At 46.7% G+C, this 15,488-nt stretch overlaps 1 protein-coding gene across 1 annotated transcript in view; it reads left to right on the top strand.

Moving 5' to 3' along the window:
- Window positions 1–15,488, top strand: part of VILL (villin like) — a 39,333-nt gene that overhangs the window by 16,704 nt on the left and 7,141 nt on the right. Inside the window, exons 5-17 of the mRNA XM_076332004.1 lie at window positions 1,418–1,526; window positions 1,866–1,976; window positions 3,101–3,300; window positions 3,388–3,466; window positions 4,858–4,956; window positions 7,258–7,411; window positions 8,436–8,536; window positions 9,219–9,356; window positions 9,911–10,069; window positions 10,967–11,146; window positions 11,900–12,045; window positions 12,764–12,908; window positions 13,599–13,787. Coding sequence (XP_076188119.1) covers window positions 1,418–1,526; window positions 1,866–1,976; window positions 3,101–3,300; window positions 3,388–3,466; window positions 4,858–4,956; window positions 7,258–7,411; window positions 8,436–8,536; window positions 9,219–9,356; window positions 9,911–10,069; window positions 10,967–11,146; window positions 11,900–12,045; window positions 12,764–12,908; window positions 13,599–13,787 — 1,810 coding nt within the window. The remainder of the gene's footprint in view (window positions 1–1,417; window positions 1,527–1,865; window positions 1,977–3,100; window positions 3,301–3,387; window positions 3,467–4,857; window positions 4,957–7,257; window positions 7,412–8,435; window positions 8,537–9,218; window positions 9,357–9,910; window positions 10,070–10,966; window positions 11,147–11,899; window positions 12,046–12,763; window positions 12,909–13,598; window positions 13,788–15,488) is intronic.

Here is a 15,488-nt window from a genome sequence, read left to right as displayed (position 1 = left end):
AAAAATATGGATCAGCACTGAAGTTGGTCAAAATTCAGAAGAAAACTTTCCCATTTTGAAAGAATTATTTATAAGTATGGAGTCTGGAACCATGTCATTCTGTTCTACTGGTCATTTTCCCAGATATTTGCAGTAATTGCACCTTAACCTCCCTTTTGTTCACCCTAGGGTCTTCCTTCCTCTCCTCCACACACTTTAGATTAATATGCCCATTCAGGGCACTTCAGACTAATATCCCTCTTGAAGAGAAGTGCTTATTCGGCTCATGCTGGGAATAATATTCCTGTAGTGGAACGAAAGTTTGACTCTGAACTTCTGCCATCTAAAAGATACTGTTGAATCCAATCCTGTGGTCTTTGCTCACTTTGGGGTCTTTGGAAGGTGTCTCCAATAGCTGTTCTCCAGGAGGACCTTCATTGGCAATAAACACGCTAAGTGCCTTGCTTTTAAACAGCTGAAGAAAACTCAGATGAAGACCCATCCTCAGTCAATACCCTATATCCCAGTCTGGCTTTTGATACCTCTGTATTGTGCATCTCTACAACCTCTCATGAGTTTCCTCAGGCCTTTTGTGAGACAGAAAAATGCTTTTACCCTCATCTTAAAGATGAGTAAGGGACAACAAAGGACTAAAAGTCAGACCTTCAAAAACATGTAGGTTTAGAAGTCTATTTGGAAACCTATCTGCCTCTGAAATCAGTATGAGTTAGACTTCATCTTGGTCTAAACAACATCCCTAAGGTCAATCAGGAAGTCTGAGACAGAATGAGAAATTAAAGCAGGCTCTTTCGACACCTTGACAGGTGGACTAATTACCAGAGCATCCTTCCGTGGATATGTTAAACTGGGCCAAATAAGTCTAAAGTACTGTGAACCACTCGCATGCCTGACCACGTTTGCCAATTTCTTCCAAGCTATGATAAAATATATATATTAGCCACATGGCAAAAACTATAAGACTCTCAGCAATTGTCTCTTTTTCCCTTAAATGGCAACTACATTGTGTCAATTATTACTTTAGTATGAACATTGGATCTGTTCTCTAAAATAGTCTAGGATATGTAGAAGTGGGTTAGACTTGCCCAAAAAACGTAAAAAAGGCTCTGGGACTTCCTTGGCAATGTCTCCATTGCCATCCCTGACCTGCCTGTTCATCTACACACCTTCTCCCAAGATGCACAACAGCAACACAACACCCATACCAGGTGGATGGACACCGTGGGGAGTCATGGCCTGACCAGAGACCATGAACAGTAGAGTGAGGCAACACAGCATTTGACATTCCATTTTTAGGACTTGGAGATTATATTGGCTCTAGATTTCTTAGTTGATACCAAAAGCATGAGATGTTCTCAGAGGATAGAGGGGAAGGTATTTTCTAACCAGGTCTAACTCTTTATTCCCTGCTACAAAACAGCTACAAGAAGGGAGGAGTGGCTTCAGGATTTAAGCATGTGGAGACCAATATGTACAACATCAAGCGTCTTCTTCATGTCAAGGGGAAGAAGCACGTGTCAGCCACAGAGGTAAGAAGAAGAGCCCACTCTCCTTGTGGATCATTTCTCCTTGCCTCTCCTCCTACGCTCACTTTCGACCAGGTTTGCCTGCTGGATAGCTCATCTCTGCTCAAGGACCCCTACTACAGTGTAGTTTCCAAGACCTCACTCGGGGGTTTGGTATTATTGTGAGAGAAGCCATTGGGCTCAGTGAATAGCTGAGTGCTAGAAAAATGAGCATGTCATTGCAGACCAGTTGTTACATCCCCAAGGGCAAGTTCGCAATGGCTGTGACTTGTCTCCTGCTTGTCTCCTGCAGCTCTTGTTGTCCTCCCCAGTTTGCTGAACGCTTTCATTTCCCCGTGACAGGTAGCGCTTTCCTGGGACAGTTTCAATAAGGGTGATGTTTTCTTGCTGGACCTTGGGAAAGTGCTGATTCAGTGGAATGGACCCAACTGCAGCATTGCTGAGAAATCCAGGGTGAGTAAAGGCAAAAGCCACTTAGTTTACTAGCGGTACTTTTTGATGCCTGGAAAAAAAGGTAGAGAAACACCGCTCAATGTTTGCACAGTGAAGATCTCAGTAAAACCAGCAACACAGAGACGAACAGAGAAAATCATGGTAAATATTCTACTTGCCCATCTGCTGGTATCAGAGGCCCAGGGAAGTGCTTTGCTCCAGTTCAGACCTGGTCTCAGCTTGGGTTTCACGGGTGGCTGTGGGCACATCACTAGCTCTGGCTCCAGAAAGGCATCCAGCTCCCTCTGGGGAGGTCCATCTCCATCCCTCTGTGCCCTGTAGTTTGCATGACATAGGACTAAAAAGTCAACAACACCAGTAGGTTTAGCTGCAGTAACTACACCAGGGGTACATGAATTTTAATGGTTTTTTTACATCATTCCAGCTTGCTCAGTATGAGACAAGTAGGAATACATAACCCAGGTGTTGACAGGTCAGACCCATAGTTCTCAAGGCACTTTGCAAAGGGGTCATTATCCTTATTTTACTGCTAGAAGAACCAAGATACAGAGATGTAATAAAGCAAGATATATCAATGGGTCATCAGCAAAGTTGGTGGCCAAACTCATAGCCAGTCATTGTACACATTAAAAAGCAGGCGGGTCTGCTCTTCACATGGTGTCACCTGATGAGCTAGGAGAGGGGGAAGCTTCACAGGTAAGGCGATTTTCCAGGACACAACAGCTAGAGGAGAAGATCCCATGGAGAGTGGAGAAGAGACAAAGAAAGCCTCGTTGTCCTCAGCATGCGTGTGTCTCTCTTCCAGACCATCTCACAAGATCATTGGACCTGCTTATGTACAGTCACACATAGGCCAGACCTGCTGTGGCTACCACGTGCCTGTGCCCTGTGGGAGCAAGCACCAATAGTGACTATAATAAGCAATATTTTCCTGAAAGTTAGTTAATAAGCAGGCGTTATAGACACATCCCCTTTTTTAATAGCTAAATTTGAAGGACACTAGAAGCTTCAGAAAGCTGTGGTAATCTGGCTTGGACTATCGGTGCTCAGTCATTGCTCTAGGTCTGAGGCTTGCTGAATTTGTTGTCTGCATCAGCACTTACCCCCTGCTGATCCTTGTGCAGGGTCTTGCGCTGGCTCGCAGCATCAGGGACAGCGAAAGAGGCGGCCGCGCTCAAATCGGCATCATTGACAACGAGAAAGACTCCCCAGACCTCATGCAGATCATGAAGATGGTGCTGGGTGAGAGGCGCGGGGAGCTCCGAGACGCCATCCCGGATGCGAAAGCAGATGAGCTGCAGAAAGCAAATGTCCGGCTCTACCAGTAAGTCTGGGGATGGGCTCCAAACCCTATCCTTTCTCCCGGTGAGTGCTGTGAAGCCTAACTCAGCTCGGTGACTCTGTCTTTCAGTGTCTACGAGAAGGACAATGACCTGGTGGTACAGGAGATAGCCACCCGGCCCCTGACACAGGATCTGCTCCAGCACGAGGTGAGATAAAGCCATCAGCCCTTACAGAGAGAAAAGGATGCTGTGGCTTGCTTTATTTTCAGCTGAGCACCTGTTTCGATGGGATACCCCGTTTCCTGAAAATTATCAGCCCTTTCATCACTCAGGTTTATCAGGTGTCCTCTGAAAACAGGACAGCTTAGCCCTACTACAACCTCAGTGGCCAAAGGTAGGCGATGCGTTGAAGCTGCTTTAACGAGAGATGGCAAATTGACCCTCTCAGCCAAGGATGATATTAGCTTGGCAATCAGAGTCAAGGAGAGCTGCTGGCCAGGAATAAATTCCAGATGGAAATTAGGCTTCTTAATACCTGATGTTCGGGGATAGCCCACCATCTGCAGAATTCAGAGCAAATAAATACTCTGCTCACAAAATCATGAAGATATGTTTTCCTGCTGTAGCAAGTGGCTGGTCTCAGTGACCCACCCTGGAAGGAGATTCCTTACAGACCCTCTGTCCAAAGGCTTTCAGAAAACAGAGGCTTTCCTGATATCCTTCTGGCTAAAATTTGGCAGAGAATTGCTCATCCTTAATTCTTTGCAATGCAAACCAGCCTATTCCGAAACAGTGTTGTGCTGCAAGGCTCCAGCTCCCTTACTCACCCTGGTGTCAGCCAGTGTTAAATCTCAGTCTCCTTGTACAGACGTATGAAGCTGTTGCTTTTCTTGTCAAAGTTCAGTTTGACAAACGAGAAGCCTTTGGTCACACAGTGGGTTGTCAGTTTAGAGCACCAGCTCTCTGCGGTGGAGACAGGCTACCTGGCGGCCATCTCATCTCCTTCTGGTTCGGGATCCTGCTGCGTTCACAACGATGCAACACTTAGCTCTGGATCGGGGACAGAAAACAGTCATGCAGAAGAGGTCTAACTTGGCCTTTTCCTGCTCCTTTAGTAGCAGATTTGGCATAAATGAGCACCACCATCAGCAGTGCTGAAGCACAGCAGGCCGAGGATGATATTTCAGCATACGCTTCTCCTGGAGCCTTTTGGAGCTGGTGTTTTTGTTGGTTTGGGAACATATCTCATGAGACGGTAATGGCCAGTTTTGAGCAATGCCTAAGAAAAATACATATTTTAACTCATTACAGTTAAAGGGTCGCTGCCTGGGTCAGGTGTGCTTGCAAAGTCAGCGTACCCATGAACCGCTGCACTGTAGGGTTGATGGTAGTTGTAGCCCATTTATGAACCACAGTAAATTAATCCTCTGTTGCCTCTGCTAATGGTTGCACCAGGGTTAGAGCTCTGCAAGGCAAGGAAATGAGCTAGATCTGCATCTAATCTAAATCTTCAAGAAGGATCCAACCTGAGTGGGTCACAAATGAGGACCTTTGCATGCGCAGAGCTTTTTACGTCTCTTTTTTCTGTTTCACCTCAGGACTGCTACATTTTAGACCAAGGTGGTTTTAAGATTTATGTCTGGAGAGGAAAAGCCTCCAGCCTGGAAGAGAAAAAAGCAGCCTTCACTCGAGCTGTGGTGAGTTGTAATATAGTGCAAACAATGATATGGGAGGTTAACTAAGTGCTACTCTAGATCTGTCCACTAATTACAATTAAGTGTAGGTCTTGAGGAGCTGGCCTGTGTAATAACAGAGAGAGAAGTTATACATCTAAGGAAGGGAGGCGTGATGACATAAACACAAAATTGTTAGTCACCAAATTGCACTAGAACTGAGACCTGCCACTAAAACTAGGGAGAAATTCATTAAAGAAAAGAAAGTATAAAAGAAAATACTTTGTTACACAGTAAATGGTGGACTTCTGGAATTTGTTGATTCAAGAGATGGTGGAGGCAGAGAGTATCAGCAGGGTCGAGATGGGATTAGACAAATTCCTGGTCAACAGGTCCATAAACAGACATTAAAGGGGCTCTTATATCCTCTCTAACATCCATGACCCAATATTGTGGATGCTGGGGAGAGTGAAGGGATCACACTGAAGACAGCCACCAAGCTCAGTGTGCTCACTAAACAGCATCTCTTAATGCCACTGTCCCAGGCAGCACGGACCGCTGCTCTGACCCTGAGAGGCATCTCTTGTGTTCCCAACCAAGAGTAACACCTTGGGCGAGTCAGCGGGGAACTCGATTACTTGGGCTCTCTGGAAAAGCCAGACCTTTTATGTAGGTGCTACAGTCCTCAACCGCAAGTCCATTACAGGCAACAAGTCTTTTTCGCAACACCAATGGGTCTGGGCCCAGGTTTTGCGTGTGAATTTGAAGATGATACAGGGCTCTTCCACTGGGTAGAAAGAGATCTGTTATTAATTGCTATTAATTCAGATTGGCCAACCTGAGGTAAGACCAGGGCTCATGTTAAGGTAGAACACACCAGCATAGTGCCCTGGCACTTATGCCGCTCCTCCAGATGAGCTGCCATGCAGTTATTTTCTGGCAGAGCATGCCTCAGCACTTCCTTTCAGTAAAAAATTAGCCTCAAGGGAGCCTGAGTGAGTAAGGCATTTTGTAGTTTATTTACAAGTTGGCACGTTGAAGTGAAGGCTACAAGGGAATTTAGCTTTTAATTCATCTGTTCACTTACGTGAAGACCATAAACAGCCTCATCTTCAACGAGATCTTACTAGGAGATACTGAACTTCAGTGGCCCCATCTTCAATAAGGTCTTACCTGGAGACACCCAGCTTCAATACCGATTGCACCTATTGTTTCGGAGAAGAAAAGCTTAGAAAAAGTTTTCCTTAAAACTTACCTCACAGTCCTCTATGTTCCTTTCAGAAGCTTAACTCCTATGCTTTTTAGTAGGCAATCAGCTGTGCAAATTCTGGCCCTGAACTACACATGTAGAACAAAAGATATCTCTTTCTTTCAGTGTGGCAGGTGGGAGGGATGGGAAGACCATCTGCTCTGCTTTTCCCTGGGGGTAGTGTGTGGCTGCAGTATTTACAGCAGGAGATGAATGCTCAGAAGCCCACAATCAGGCTCCTTCCCCAAACCACGGCTGTCAGCACTGTACCTCCAGGTCATCCTGGAGCCTGCTGAGATAAACACAAGAGCAGTTCCCAAAACTGAACAATGACTTTGGCATTGTGGCAGAGCACAGATCATTTTCTTCCCTCTCATATTGTATCGAGTTGAAGTAGTCTTTTAACTCAATAGTACTCTATTGCAAAGAAATTATTTGTTTTTAGGGGAAAAAAAAGATAAAACCCCAGATATTTCTGAGACTTTAGTCCCTTCAGAACACACATCATGCTCTGGGGTACTTAGCTGCCTCCATCCCTTCACTATCTTGGCATGCATGCTCTCTATCATGCTACAGGGAGGACAGTCTTCCTGTTTTAGAGAGGGACAAAAAGTTCAGAGAAAAGCAAAGAACGGAACTAGGCTCTTGGGTCATGGGTGGACCCCATCACTGCTCCCTCCCCTCCACTCCTAGATCCATCCACCAGAAGCCATCTATGGAGGTGTCTGAGATAGAGGAGGAGGCTTTTCATTAGACCCATTGAGTGAGATTTTCTTCAAGACTAAGGTTTAAGCATGTAGAGATTAAGTTTAGGATGTGATCCAGGTGACCAGCCTCTAGGGGTAGGGTTCAGTCCCCTAAATACAGACATAAACATGGATACTACAGTGAGAGCTTGTAGACACCTCTGTTTATGAGTCTGAATGCAAGTCTTGGGATGAATACTGCCCTTGGTCATGCCACTGTCTTCAGTGGGAGGCGTTCACTTTTTGGGCTGGTTCAGGTCCACATCCCTTTTCTCATGTCTGTAAAAAGCTCGGTGTCCCCCCACTAATGTCCTTTTTCAACCCCACTAGGGTTTTATCCAAGCCAAAGGCTATCCTTCATCCACCAACATTGAAGTGATCAATGATGGAGCAGAGTCAGCCATGTTTAAACAGCTCTTCCAGAGGTGGACAGAAAAGGACGAAACACAAGGACTGGGCAAAGTCTACACTACTGGCAAAATTGGTGAGCATGTTTGTCCTGAATTTGGCTTTCCTTCCTGTACTAAGCAACTGCTGAGGGAACATCATTCACATTAACTGTCTCCTGCCTTCAGTATCTTGAAAATCTAGTGCACACTCTTCTCATGCCTTGTATTTTCCACCTTCTTCAGTAGATGCAAAGGATTCAGGAACTGAACAACGTTCAGAACTCCTGAGGCTTCTTACATGAACCAAACTGCCACTTATTCCAAATGTAAATTTTGGCAGAAGATCACTCTCATCTGAAAAATTGTATGCAAAATTTCACACTCGCAGAACTTCCTAATTTTCTTTATGAAGGGCTAATGCCAAACCTGATAAAGAAGCGTTGAACAACAGTCAGTTTTCATTTACACTGGCATCCACCCAAGATGTCAATGGAATTATTCTGTATTTACACCAGGTGTAAACGGTGCCTCAATTTATCACGCTGCTGAAGGGAATATTACAATGCATTAACCCCAAAGAGTAAACAATACTGAAGAGAGAGAACTTGTTGATGAATGATGGGATGGTGACAGAGATGCTGAGTGGCTCCATCAATAGTAGCTTAGGAGACGCAAATTTCCTTCCCTTGCAAGTTCTCTCTTTTCTCTCCACCTCTGTCTCTCTCTGTGCTGTCCATAAATTCTCTCTTTATCATGAGCTGGCAAAATGCGGCCATTTTATTTCTGAAAGCGACATTTTGAAAGGAGGGAAATATGTATAGATTTGGAAAACAATTATGAATTTTCAGTCAGGAGACAACTAATAGTTTTACCAGCCAATCATCACTGGAACGCGCTATATGGCCAGTTGCCAGCCTGTAACAGACCAACACTGGAGTGTGTAAGCTCTTGCATATTCCAAAATCAACATTGGCTTACTGGTGACAAGACTGGCTTTTTGCAACTGCGGACCAGGTTTTTCTTGCATGTATAATGATTGTGTGTGTGCGTGAGGGTGATGCAGAGGGTTTGTATTGGGCATTCACTGGGCTCTTGTTTTTATTCTGCTGGTGCATGCAGCCAAGGTGGAGCAGGTGAAGTTTGACACCACTCAGCTCCACGCCAGACCGGAGCTAGCTGCTGAGCAGAGAATGGTAGATGATGCCTCCGGGGAGATAGAGGTGAGCGAGCTCCTTTTGCTGACAGAGGATGCAATAATCAGTGTGTTTCCAAACACCTCTGCCTTTTCACACACAGCAGCTGTATGGAGCTGTGAAGGTGTGCCCACCTACCCTCCCCAAGGAAGCATGGCTGCAGCCAAAGCAAAGTGCTTGCAAACTCTAACTGATGCAGCAGTTGCAGTAGCTCAGGGGCATTTCTCCTCCAACCCATGACCAGTGGAGCAAAGCAGTCACTAGGATGACTCCTCTCCTGCCGTGTGTGGGGGTCATGAGACTGATAGAGTTAACCCCCTTCTCACACTGTCTCCCAGTTAGGTCCATATCAACCAAACTTGTGCAGAGCAGAGGCCCCTCTCCCATTCTTGTGGTCTCCCATGGAAGATGGAGCTGGTTGAGAGAGGGGCTGTGGGGCTGAGAGGGACCTGGAGGCTGCTCCTCCTTGAGGGCCACCGACTGCTCAAAGTCCATTAATGGCACATGTATTGTGACAGTCACCGGAGAGACCTGACTTTGCCAGCAAGCACTTAATCAAGCTGAGGGAACATAGTCTGGCATCAAGGAGGGGGAGGAAGGGTTATCTTTCCAACTAAAAACCTGAACTTCAGAGGTCTGCTAGTAAAGGGGCTGTGCTTTGTCTTCACGTTGACTTCACTGCTGCTCACCAAGATGTTTCTTTCACTAGGTGTGGAGGATTGAGGACTTGCAAATGCAGCCAGTGAATCCCAAGACATACGGGCAGTTCTACGGGGGTGATTGCTACCTGGTCCTGTACACCTACCTGAGATCAGGCAGGCCTCACTATGTGCTCTACATGTGGCAGGTAGGTCAAACCAAAGCAGAAGGGTCTGTTCTGTGTCTGCTGGAAGCCTGAAACTGAAGGAAGCAATTACATGCAAAAATCGCAAGCATCCAGAAGAACTCACATGCTCTTTGCTCATCAGTTGTCCATTGCAAATATCCCAAGTTGTGCTTTGTAGGCAGCATGGGCGCTCTGAGCCCAATCTGGCATCAGAGAGCCAGCAATGTCAGACAGAAATAGTGAAGGATTATGGGGCTTACAGTGCTGAGGTCAAACTTTGTAGTCTTTCAGATCGTCCCTTAAAGCCTCAGCTCCTGGAGTCATGTGAGTATTTGAATACCTCTGCTTTCCTTTTTAAAGTATATTTTTCTCCCCTGGAATGCAGAGAAAAGCTTTGAAAAGGGGATGCTAGAGGCTCCAAAACCAGAATGCAAATGAAATTCAAACATCTTGTAGTTTTAACTCTGATCTCATGATATTGTATGTAGGGTTTGGGATTGGCAAGATGTTACATTGTGCAGAGCTTTATACCCTTCACCTCATCACGTTGCCCGTGCCATCTCTCTCTTCCCCAGGGTCGCCATGCCTCTGTGGATGAAATCACCGCCTGTGCCCTCAATGCCATCGAGCTGGACAAGAAGCATGGGGATGAGGCTGTGCAGGTGCGCGTGACAATGGGCAAGGAGCCCACACACTTCCTGGCGATCTTCAAGGGCAAGCTGGTCATTTACGAGGTAACGTGGGTTGCGCGCGTGGGCAATGGAAGGTGCAAGGACCAGTGGTGGCTTGGCAGTTGCAATGGAAATAGTCCAGAAAAATGGGCTGATATTCAGGAAAGGAGCCTGCCAGGTCTGCATGGGCTGGCAGATGGAAGTGGTGGAACATTTCTACTGCTTCCCAAATCGTCTGAACACCATATGTGTAAACACAGTCCTGGACTGACCCGGACTCAGCTGCCCACCCCTGAGCTCCAGCGTTAATGTGTGATGTTCTTTCCAACTCTATTCCAAAATATTCTGCAGAATTACAATAAGACAATTTTGCTGTAAATTACAGATAGCACAATCCAGAGAGGGTCCTCCAAAATATCCTACAAACAGTTACATGATTTGAATCATCCCTGCCTGAATTATATCAAGTTAACTACTAACCCGCTTCACTTGCTGCTTTGGCTGCTGACATCTGTGGTGGAGACGTTGCATATGGCTGGGGAAGAGGAGGATTGCCCTCAGCTCTCAATGTTGGTCCCACCATACAGCTTCTATGGCAGATGTTCAGCTAAGCCAAGCGCAGCTGGAAATCCGAGTCCAGCTGCCTTGCCCAGTTTACATGACAAATGCTTTGCAGACACTAAGATCTGCTCATATTGAACTTGAGCATCTTGATGGGAATTGGTCAAGACTCAGAGTCATCAGGGAGAAATGTGGAAGTTATAACATGTGGGGTTTATTGTGACCTGGAACCAGAAGGTATTTGGATTTCCTCACCTGCTCTGTGCAGGACTATGGTCTGTCATTGCAGTAGCACGGAGGTCTGTGAGCCCAAAAGCCTTCTTCCTCAAACCAGTCGCACCCTGGATTTGTGTGTCTTCCTCACCTCCCAACACCATCCTTCCCTCTGTTTTCTTGCAGGGCGGCACAAGCCGGGCTCAGAAAAGCACACCCGAGCCGGCGATCCGCCTCTTCCAGGTGAGGGGCACGGACGAGATGAACACAAAGGCCACGGAGGTGCCGGCCCGGGCCTCCTCGCTCAACTCCAATGATGTCTTCCTGCTGACGACCAGTCAAGTCTGCTACCTGTGGTGCGGGAAGGTGAGACCGCAGTGAGTCCAGGGGAGGCAGCTGAAGGAAGCTGAAATTGCTGATGTGGGGCTTGAGTCTCCTACCTCCACTGAGCTGTGGACGTGTATCCTTGGGCAAGTAGCCCTTTAATTTCAATGGAGGAAGGTGCACCCAGGAGAAGACTCTGTCTGTGGAGGATCAGCAGTAACACAGCCCTCTCTCTACAGAAGTAACCCATCTTGGGGTTCACCTCACCTCATTTTAGATGTTCATACAGCTTTCAGCTGAATAAAGCACCCCAGGTTCTCCAGCTGTAAGAAATTAGCCAGGATTAGAGCATATTCATTTATCCTGTTTTAGTCATGTGTTTCAGGATGAGATGGTAGATCAAACCGAAGCAGAAGGGTTGCCCAGAGAAGTTGCAGATGCCCCATCATTTCAAGTCTTCAAGGTCAGGTTGGATGGGGCTTTGAGCAACCTGATCTAGTGAAAGAGGTCCCTGCACATGGCAGAGAGGTTGGACTACATGATCTTTAAAGGTCCCTTCCAACCCAAACCATTCTATGATTATATGAGTTTTGCTCTAGATGCCATTGGCTGCACTGAATGTCCCTTCAAGGACTAGAAATGGATTCTGAGTGACCAGCTCAGCTAAGACCCTCAAAAGCATTCAAGCAGGTCTAAAACTCTCCAGAGGAGCGTAGGACCAAGCCAGCTTTTCCCCACAGATAAGTTTTGCCAGTCTGTCCCTAACTCCACCTCAATCTTATGTCCTGAACACAGGGATGCAGCGGAGATGAGAGGGAGATGGCAAAAATGGTTGCTGACATCGTTTCCAAACGGGACAAGCACACCATTTTGGAAGGACAAGAGCCAGCAGAGTTCTGGGAAGCCTTGGGAGGCAAAGCACCTTACGCCAGTGAAAAGAGGTAATAGCGACCTGCTTGTTCCTCTGGGCTTGACCAGGCAACATTAATCAAGGGATCAAAACTTTGCTGGAAAGAGAGTAAGCACTTTGATACCATGTCCTCACCAGAGGGAGCACCAGGTCAGGATATCGCCAAAAGCTTGGTCAGAAACCACACCAAGATGTCTCTTTAGTAGTTTTTGGGTCAGGACTTCTGCGAAGTAGGAGCTCCAGATCCAAACCCCGCAGACAAGAGTATGCTACACCCTCCTTTCCCCACAGTAAATCCATCCCGTATCTTGTCGTAAGGGCTACGTGAACCACATGCTCCATTTCCAGCCATTATTAGCTTTATGGGCAGCCCCAGAAGATTCGTGAAACTAAACCTGCTTTTGAACAACCTGGATTTCTCTAGCCCTTTGGGCAGGTGACGTGTTCCTTTGCAACCAAGTGGTCTGATGTGGCTTTCACCTGACAGCAGGCTCATCTCCACAAAGAGAGAAGGGTTCTGCTTTTACTCTCTTTGGGTGGACAAAAAGTTATCTTTAAAAATTGTTAAAATGGTCCGAGAATCCCCTGAGACCTGACATTGCCCGACTTTCAGGCCCTCAGATGAGCGTTGCCATGTTCCCATCTCTTCCATCAAGGTCATGACAAGTAGCGGCAGGGCCCTGCAGTAAACCACGAGGGAAAGGTTTCCATCTCTCTTGCTTTTTCTTTCCCTGCCATGTGTGAGGAAGGTTTCAAGAGCAAATCACACACTACCAGCCTCGCCTCTTCGAGTGCTCAAACCAGACGGGTCGATTCATCATGACAGAGGTGGTGGGCTTCTGCCAGGAAGACTTGGACGAAGATGATGTCATGCTGCTAGACACATGGGAAGAGGTCAGCACTGACTCCTCCTCCTCCTTTTCCCCCAGACGTATTTTCAAACAGGTTATGGCTTGATTTGTTTGAATCCATCATTCAATGTGAAACCGAGGGCAATATGCTTTCTGTCCCATCTCCAAACCCTTCACGATGCTTGGTCAGACAAGCAGACATATGTCCCAGTCGTTCTCGCCCAGGTACAAAACACACGACTGAGGTAGTATTGCTAGCCCTGTTTCAGAAAGGAGGAAACAGAGACACCTGGTCCATGCCTTGTGGAGCAAGGAGGCAAGATGAGCTAGACCTGCTCCAGTCTTTGCTAGCTCATACAAGGGGTTGGCACCCAGAAACCCTCCCCCTCATTTCCCAGCACCGATGGCGAGGACTTGCTTTAGACTATTGGAAACTGACTCCGAGGGGTTTACTTTCTGAGGCCATTTGATTTTTTGGCCATGCAAGAACTGAGTTTAGCTACCTTGAAGCATGTGAGAGCTTTTTTTTTTTTTGAAATATTTATGCTTTGGACCTGTCTCAAATGCAAAATCCTTCTTGGCTGGGAGGAAATCTGGGATCAAAGTCCCAGGGGACTATTGGGAAAAAGCAATTCCTGTCTTATCGCTGCTTCAGTTTGCAGGGGTGAACAAACAGCCGTGTCTGCACAGATCCTAACTACTTGCTGATCTTCAACACCTTCTCTCCTTGCAGATTTTCCTTTGGGTTGGCAAAGCCTCCAACACATACGAGAGGAACGAGGCAATTGCCTCGGCTAAGGAGTATCTCAAGACCCATCCGGCAGGGAGAGACTTGGCAACTCCAATAATACTGGTGAAGCAGGGCTATGAACCCCTCAACTTCACAGGATGGTTCAACGCTTGGGACCCCTACAAATGGAGCGTAAGTTGCTGGTAAAGCCCTGTGGTGTGCACACGTGCTCAGCGGTGCTTAAAGGGTGTTATTGTCAGTGAACATATCCTCTACGGTGCATGGAGCGAAACCTCGCTATGGCATGTCCTGAGCTTCATGGCTTCCTGGTGCTACCTGAGCAGCTTCTACTCCTTTGCCAGCAAAAAGTTCACCACCTGTTTGGTGTAACTGAGACTTTTGCAAATATAAGTAAATGTGCCTGAATTTACAATATTCACATTTTTATTTTAAAAAAATATTAGGTTCCAAATCGGGTTTGTGATTTCAGCCAAAAGTGACTTGGTGCAGCTAGTAGTAAAATCAAGTTCAGACTGAAAACAGAAACACCCCACATCATAAAGAAAATTGAAAAAAAAAAATGTTCATTTTTCAAAATGCAGCCACAGAGAAGAATTTATGACCCAGCTTTAAGGGCAAACTCTGGCAAAATGAAAGATGCGAGCAGACAGGTCTTGTGTTCAGGTTTGCAGACTGCCCATCAGAGCCCAGGAGCTCCTGAGCAAGGTCACCCTTGGTCCCTACAGAAAAAACTTCTTCTCATAAGGTGATTTACAAATACCAGCTCTCTGCTATACAGAAATAGAAATCTGCCCCAGGAGTTGCCTGGTAAAGAGAGAGGTCCTTTCTCTCCTCTTTCAAACACACAGGCTTCAAATCAACTCAGGAGTCTAACGCGGAGCAGAGATTTGCTCACGTGGCCAGCGCATGGGGCCCCACCACGTGTTGTCAGGACCCAGTCTCCAACCCTGGTTGTGCACAGCATGGTTGGATGGAAGAAGGAGCAATGCACTAACCCCGTGCAGACCATGGACCGGCCGGTCCAGCCAGCCTGGGGGCTGGGTGCTGCAGCACAGAGTGTATTGGGAATAAAGGACAATCCTGGAGGGGCTTTGGTGGTTAGTGGAGCCAGAGTATCGGTTCATAGCAAACAGCCAAGTGGAAGCAATGCTGCCAGGCTGTGCACCTATATTCCTGCCACCCGATGGCACTGGTGTGCACGGCTTAATAAAAAAAAAACAAAACAAAAAAAAAGAAAGATAGATGATGGGCAGCTGGAAAAAGCTCAGCTCCCAGGTGGTGTTTTACCAGACCCTTCCCCACCGAGAAGATCGTCCCTTCTCGCTCCTGCTTTATTCTATGAACATCAGCGTTCAGCCGGTTCACAAGCAATCATCCCATCTTCTGGTTGCCCAAAGGGCTGTGAGTGAAGTCCCATGCTGGAGCCTCCAGGGGGGGACAGCCGGCGCAATGGGTTGAAGGTCCCCGGGGGACTTCACACTGCAGGAAATCTCATACAGAGAGACTATTTTTTTTCCTGTGGCTGGATTTGCATCGTCTTTCTTTGCAACCGGTGTGGTGGTAGAAAGCCTGTCTTGACAGCTGGATTTGGACAGATAAGACAGCAACTCCCAGAGCACTGACCCTTAAAACACTGTTGATGCTTAGAACAAAGGTCAGAACTTGTTTTTTTCTGAGGAACTGCTGAAAAACAAGGATACAGCTCATAAAATATGTGCCTCTAAAAATATCCCCTGTAGGCAGCTTCAGCAACTACAGACAAGCAATCCAAACTGTTGACATCCCAGAAACATCTGGTGTGTGTGTTCATTGCTCAGTTTTGGGTCTAAATCTGTTTGCTCTGCAGTCCGTGTGTTTATGTTGTTTGTTCTT

This window comes from Aptenodytes patagonicus, chromosome 2, assembly GCF_965638725.1.
Source record: "Aptenodytes patagonicus chromosome 2, bAptPat1.pri.cur, whole genome shotgun sequence".
NCBI classification, from domain to species: Eukaryota; Metazoa; Chordata; class Aves; order Sphenisciformes; family Spheniscidae; genus Aptenodytes; species Aptenodytes patagonicus.
The sequence above is the reverse complement of the archived record's forward strand: the minus strand, read 5'-3'. Positions and strand labels throughout refer to the sequence as shown.